General features: G+C 43.0%; 1 protein-coding gene across 1 annotated transcript; it reads left to right on the top strand.

Moving 5' to 3' along the window:
- Window positions 1-30: 30 nt before the first annotated feature.
- Window positions 31-3,785, top strand: LOC307188907 (phospholipid-transporting ATPase FetA-like; the record flags this gene model as incomplete). The annotated part of the gene is made up of 5 exons (XM_079926567.1): window positions 31-114; window positions 741-986; window positions 1,158-1,296; window positions 2,139-2,269; window positions 2,367-3,785. 5 exons carry the CDS (start codon window positions 31-33, stop codon window positions 2,556-2,558), a joined length of 792 nt encoding a protein of 263 aa, XP_079782693.1. The 3' UTR covers window positions 2,559-3,785.
- Between the last annotated feature and the right edge of the window lie 3,672 nt (window positions 3,786-7,457).

Consider the following 7,457-nt stretch of genomic DNA (forward strand, 5'->3'; position numbering starts at 1 on the left):
AGAGAAATAAGGTAGCTGAAAGAAGACATCATGGGATCATGGTTCCTGGTCTCCATCGGGGTAGGAAGGGAAATTCTCCGTAAAGTAGCTGACAGCCTCAGAGCAACAAGGGGGGTGAGTTATGTCATTCAACAGTCCTATCCAGCTTCAATGGTCTAACTCTAGGGATCCACAACATCTCAAAACAAGCCTCCAGCTTTGTTATCCAAAGTTTTGGATTTAGCAGATAAAGATGATCCAATGTCATCCACGCAGAGAATTCCCTCACCTGAATTCCCAGTAGCTATGGGAATGGGAGCAGCATCACAGAACACAGATACCTCTAAGGGACTAACTTGTCTCCATTGGCTTCCCACTTTCTTCCAACTGGCTTTTGACACAAAGGATATTCAACTAAAGGAACACTTAAAACTGGGGACTCATGTCCCAATTGCCTTCCCCATCCCAAGCTCCAGTCCTCCCTTCAGCTATTCCCAATCCTAATTGCCCCCTTTCTTAACTCCACATCTTGCCCTTCTAGCTTTCTTCCACCACGTATATCCTTGCCTGGAGAGTAGGACTTTAGGAAGGGTCTGTGGTCACTGCTCTGTTCTCTGGTTCCACTTCTCAAGTAATCCATGAGGAAACTCCTAGGCAGCCTAACAGCAGACTCAGTAAGGGGAGAAGCCTCTAGTCTGTTAGAAATGGGATCTTCTATGGAGAGACCCTGAGCCTTCCTTCTTACCCTCTGGTGCTTCCAGGATGTGAATGAAACATGGAGCCTACGTTTCCCAGAGCTGTATGAGCCAGGCCAGCACAACCTCTATTTCAACAAGAAGGAATTTGTGAAGTGTTTGATGCATGGGATCTACAGTTCCTTAGTGCTGTTCTTTATCCCTATGGGGACCGTTTACAATTCAGTGCGCAGTGATGGGAAGGAAATCTCCGACTACCAGTCCTTCTCCATGATAGTGCAGACCTCCTTGCTCTGCGTGGTCACAGTGCAGGTGTGGCCAGTGGTGGGGTAAGGGGATTGGGTGGGGAGCCTGTCTGGAAGAGAGGAAGGGAAGGAGGGAGGGAAGGTGGGAAGGGAGCATCCTCCTTTACAAAATTGGAGAAGGGAGGTGGCTGACAGGTCCCAGGTTGTAGACTAATGAACATAAGAGGGTGCTTTTCAGATTGCCCTGGAGACAACCTACTGGACAATGATAAGCCACATCTTCACCTGGGGTAGCCTGGGCTTCTACTTTTGCATCTTATTCTTCCTGTACAGTGATGGCTTGTGCCTAATGTTCCCCAACATCTTCCAGTTCCTAGGTAAGATTCTGCCCAGTCTGTGGCAAGGGGCTGGGGCTGGGGGTGGTAGTGTGAACCAAGTACATTTGTTTAATAAATGTTTACTGAGCAGCTATTACTATGTGTTAGGCTCTGTCATATATATATCATATATATATTATATATATACATATCATATATATATATATGATTATGACATGGTCTCAGCCCTAAAAGGACTCAAAATCTAGCTGGGTGAAATATTTTACCTCATTAGAGTCTCTAAGATATTTTTAAGCTTCTTACCTAATTTGGTCTCTACAAGCATCCTGTGACACAGACAGGGCAAGGATTATTACACCATTTTAGAGACTGGAGGTTTTTAAAAAATAACTCAAATCTAGGTCTCCTGGTTCCCAGTCCAATGTCCTTTCTACTGTGGCATACTGCCTTCTTATCTCCCACATTAATTTCCCTCTCTCTCATCTCCACTGTGATGAGGACAAAATACAGACAGAGTCGACGTGTAGATGTAGCTGGCTTCTACCTCCTGTCAAGCCACTCATTTTTCCCTTCCAAAACCCTCTACCGCATTTTTGTGTCCAGGCCAATGCTCTAGGATTCCTATAACCTACCCCCACCTCTCCTGCCCTGCCCGGCCTTTAGAGGGAGACAAAGGCATGTGAATTCACAGTGACTTTGGCTGCACCAAGGACCTAACCTCAGTGCAATCCTTTCACGTTTATATTATTTCTCAGGAGACTAACTGTCTCCAAATCAATAACTTCTTTCTTTGGACTGAAGAGATAGACCTAAGTTCTGGCTGACAGCCCCCTTCCTCTAGGCTCTGGTTCTGCCTTTCCCTTCTGGCTCATTGTTTACAGGTGTGGCCAGGAACACTCTGAACCTGCCGCAAATGTGGCTGGGTATTGTCCTCAGTGTGGTCCTCTGTATGTTGCCTGTGATTGGGTACCAATTTCTCAAACCACTATTCTGGCCCGTCAGTGTGGACAAGGTGAGTGGAACAGGGAATCTACCCAGATATAATTCATGACCCTCTTTGCCTTTGCTTCTGTGGATTAAAAACCCTGTCCCCCATGCTTTGGCTTTAGATTATTGACAGAATTCATCATTGCATGAGACATCCACTGCCACACCCAAGCCGGACCAAACGGAAACATGCAAGCTCTCAACGTTCTGCCTATGCGTTCTCCCACAAACAGGGCTTTGGGGCCCTCATCACTTCCGGCAAGACAATGAGGGCCAAAATGTCCAAGAAAAACAGCTTTCCTTTTAAAAAGTAGAGGCCTTTACAGAAGCCCTAAAGGAGTCAGTCATTGCTCTTCCTCCCTTGTATTCACACAACTTAATAAGGAGAGATTAGAATCCCTGGAAACCAGCATAAACCTGTTCTTCCACTCTCACTCCAGGGGCTCAGCCTCTTCATTCCCTAGAAGGCTATGCCCAGGTAAGGCAAGGAAAGGTAAAGGGCCCCCAGACATCTGTCAGAGTTACAGCATTTCAAGAAAAAGCGATGTCAGGCCTCCCTCTACCAGCCCTTCCAAGTTTTAATCCATACAAGCAAATGTGGAAATAATGGGTGAAGAGGGGGAATGTGGGGAAGGGAAAAGAAAATAGGACCTAAGAATCTTAGTTTGGGCCCTATTTCCCATACCCAGAGCAACCATAAATTTTGCCAGGGCTCCCCACAAACATATTCACCCAGGTACCTTTCTCAGGTTTATCTGAGGGATTCAGGGCCTGGGTAGCAAAAGGAAGAGGCAGCTATGAAAAGTTGGTCATAAGAAGCTAAAGGAGAGTTTCTGGACCAAAGAAAGAATGGAGGTGGTTCCTGCCTTGATAGGACAGCTCAAGATTTTGCCACCTTCTCTTCTCTTTGACCCCTTTGACCCAAGAACTGATACCTTTTCAGGCCTCAGAACTGGGAGGGGGAGACTGCAGGGGATTTAAAAAAATCTTTTCTTGAGGGACATAAGCCATAATTGGTGAACATTTGTCTTCATTCCATAAAATTATTTTGAGAAGAAATTGTATGTACTTGGGAAATTGCTTCTAAGAAGTTTATAGATAAGTAATAAATTGCTGATTTTCGAGTAGAGAGATTTGTATTGTCTGTTAGGGCCCCAGTGATAATAACTTAGGCCAAGCAATATCATTGGTCTATAGACCCCTTTTGAACGAGACCAATATTTCCCTCCCCCCCCAACTACGTTTTCACTTCCATTCCAGTTTTTCCCCCTGCTCCTAAACTCTATCTTGGCCTCAGTATGACCACATCTTTTAACCATATAGCTCTATCCTCTTTGCACACCTTAAATATTAGTTCCCAAAGCTCAGCCCTAGGTTCTCTGCTCATTTTTCTTTGTACACTTTTCCTGAGTGACAACTTCTAATCTCATGACTTTATTTACCAATAGAAAGAAGATTCTCAACTCTCTCTCTATCCTAGATCTCTCTTCTGAGATCCAGATCCATTTATTAAACTGACTCTAAGACCCTTCACTTAGTTGAATCTCAGGAAACTCACCAACCTGTATTAAACATTTTCCCCCAAAATTTCACCCCAGGATGTCACTACCATCATCCCATTCACCCAAAGCAGAATGATGGGAATCATACAATACTCTTCCTATATAGTCTGATGTCTAATAAGTCATCAAGTAATGTAAATTCAGCATCTTCATCATGTCCTGTTTTCAGTTCCCTCCATTATTACTACCATTGTCCTCGTTTAGACTTTGATCATCTCTGACCTGGATTACTGCATAAAATCTCCCCTCTCATCTTCCTGGCTTTCCCCTATCTAAAGTATCACCGGTACCATTTCCAGAGTTATCTTTCTGAACTGCAAACTTGATCATATCAAGCCCCAGCTCAGCACCCTTTAAGAATTTTGCACGCCTTCAGGATCAAGGTAAAATATGAACATATTATTATTAGGCCCTCTCTAGTCTCATCTTCTACTTCTCCCCCATCTGCATTCACTCCAGTCATGCTATTTCTGGTCTTCATGTGGTCAAGCATGCTGTTCTCATATCCTAAAATGCTTTCCCTCACCCCCTTCTTCTTCAAGCAAATTCCTAGTCACCCTTCAAAACTCGGAATATTTGGAACTAAGTAGAGGTGATGGTTGAACAACATTGTGAATGTACTAAGTGCCCGTGAACCGTATACTTAAAAAGGGTTATGAGAATGTTTTATGTTATGAGAATTTTACCTCAATTTTTTAAAAACTCAGATTAGGCATTGTCTCCTGCAAGAGCTTACCCTAATTCCTCAGTGTGACTTTTGTATATCTGTCCTATTTATTCAATTGCTCCCCTGTGTATACCTCTGTCAGTGACACTTATCACAGGGCATTGTAATCATTGATTTACTTATCTATTCATAACATATAATGGGCCTTTAATAAATGTCTACTGAATAAATGAACAAATAAAATGAAAGAATATTTAAATCTGCTTCTTTGACTATTTTTCTTGTTTCCCTGAATAGCACTACCACCCAGTAGCTCAAACCAAAAAACTGGAAGTCTTTCTGGACAGCTCCCTTCCATTCCTCTAATCCAATCCATTCTGTTACCAAGTTCCATATACTCTGTCTTAGAAATGTCTTCAAGTCTTTCTCTTCCTATTTGTTCCCAATCCCATTGATTTCATTGTTTCTTGCCTAGATTATGCCAACATCCTCCTCTCAGGTCTCCCTGCCTTTGATTGTGCTTCTTTCCAATCCATGATCCACACCACAGAGAGTGATTTTTCAAAAATACAAATCAGATCATGTCATTTGCCAGTTTAAAGTCCTTTAGTGAATCATCATAGCTTTCCTGCCTTGGTGCTGCCTACCTCCCCCCTTCATCGCCACTTTCTGCTGCACACACTAAATTATTTGCAATTCCCCAAAGGTTCCACTATCTTCAGAAACCACTGTGCCTTGGCCCTTTCTGTTCTCTCCTCTTAGAATATATTCTTTCCTTTATCTAGCTAATGTGTATCTGATCTTCAATCTCAGCGGCTTTGGTCACTTCCTCTGGGAGCCTTCACTGACACCCAATTTCCTGTCAGGTTTAGATACCTGCCAAACACTAAAACTAGTTTATGACAGTATTAGTCAAGTAAGAACCTTCTTCTCCCTCCACCCTGCTCAAACCCTGGAGAAAGAAGATTAGCAAACTGGGGCATGGGAAAGAGATAGTGGGAAATGATAGACATCTACTAAGCCCCACTGAACATGGCCACCTGCAATAGGGCCAAGCTGAGAGATGGGAAACGCTTTATTTTTAAAGTAAGAAGTTTAAAAAATAATTTCATTAGTGTGGACATCTTAATTATTCAAGTGAAACTTAAAGTAACAAGTACTGATTGCTACCTAAAATTGACCAGGAAATTCATGAAGTAAAAGTCTCATAAATAGGTTAAAAGAGTAGAAAACAAAATAAAATGGTTTTATAGTTAAACTGACCCCACAAATTCCATTCTTTCAAGGTTCCAATTACACACACACACACACACACACACACACACACACACACTCCCTTTCATCACATTCACCCATATACAACAAATATTTATTGAGCATCTACCATGTCTGGGCACTGTTCTAGATGCTGCCAATACAGTGAAAGACAACAAAAAAGGTTTCTGCTACCATGAAGCTTATGTTCTAGTAGAAGAGCCAATGTCAAAGTAAACAAGATCATTCAGATAATAAGTGCTATGAAGATACTGCAACAGCTGCTTTAACAGTGAGAGGCTGTGAGGGGGGAGGGGTAGCTAATTTTATATTTGGTAGTCAGAAAAGGACTTTCTGAGGAAATAACATGTGACATGAGACTTAAGTGACTAGAAGGATCTAGCTTTGCAAAAATCTAATGGAAAGACATGCCAGGCAGAGTAAGTAGTGTAAAGTCCTGAAGACAGGAGCAAGCTTTGTATATAAGAAACAGAAGCCTAATGTGGACAAAACATGGTGAGCAAAGGGGAGTGTGGTTAGATAGGTCTGATGAGAAGCAGTGGAGGGCTTTAAGGCCAGTTTGAAAAGACTGGTCAGGCTATTCTATGGGCAATAGGAGTGCAAAAGTGACATCAGGGAGACTATTTAGGAGGCAGTTACAGTTGTCTAGGCATGGAATGGTGGTGGCTTAGACTAGGGTGGAAGCAGTGAAAAAATAAGTGGATGAATAGAGGATATATTTTGAAGATAAAACCAAAGGACTTTGTGGGTGGGCTACAGAAGATGCAGGTACTGGTTTATCAAATGAGCCCATTGACTTACTCAATGGTGCTAAATCCATAGATTACTGACTCTTCCCACACAGCTCCTGATGATGGGGTGGGTCTAGGTCGTCCCCTATTTGTGCCAGTTGACTCCACTACTCCCAGCCACAACTGGTGAAGAGTGGATATATAATCCCAATATACCTGCTCTCTCTGGGAATTAGAATTCCAAGAAACTAAGTCAGTGATGAGAATAGTTACTAAAAGGTCATATAGTTTCAGGAAGAGAGGCCTCCGTTTTAAAGTGGCCATGACTTGCTATAAGTATGAAGATAAGTACGCCAATGTGTCTAGTCTATAGAGAGAAGAATAAAGCAGATGTCCAAAGGGAAACAGACAAGACACTGTTTCATTCCAGGAGAGCACCCCATGAGGGGTTTTCTGAAGTTGAGTTGGTGATGAGATCTTTTCACCTGAGCTAGATGGGATAGCTGCCAATAGCAAAAACAGAGAGGTGATTCCAACTTACATAGGCTTATACTTGTTCCTCATCTACAGCTTCTCAGGAACAGGGAAAGGTCAGGGACCATTTGGCTCATCCTTAACATCTTTTTCTATAAGAAACTGTGGGGGAAATAACCATATTTACCACTGCCAGAAACAGAGAAACAAGGGAGCACTGTCCTAGCCCCAACATTTCCCTGTAATTCTAGCTCCAAATCTTCTAAGATATGTACAAAGAGTTTTGGAGAAAACTCAGCGTTTGGAGGATCCTGAGAGTCATGCTAGACTATTCACTCTACTTTACCCCCACCCCCCAATGACACATTAATCATTAAGTCCTATAGATCAGGGGTCCCCAACCCCCGGCCTGCAGACCGGTACCGGTCTGTGGCCTGTTAGGAACCAGGCCACACAGCAGGAGGTGAGTGGTGGGCAAGCGAGCAAAGCTTCATCTGCCGCTCC

This window comes from Stenella coeruleoalba, assembly GCF_951394435.1.
Source record: "Stenella coeruleoalba genome assembly, chromosome: 7".
NCBI classification, from domain to species: domain Eukaryota; kingdom Metazoa; phylum Chordata; class Mammalia; order Artiodactyla; family Delphinidae; genus Stenella; species Stenella coeruleoalba.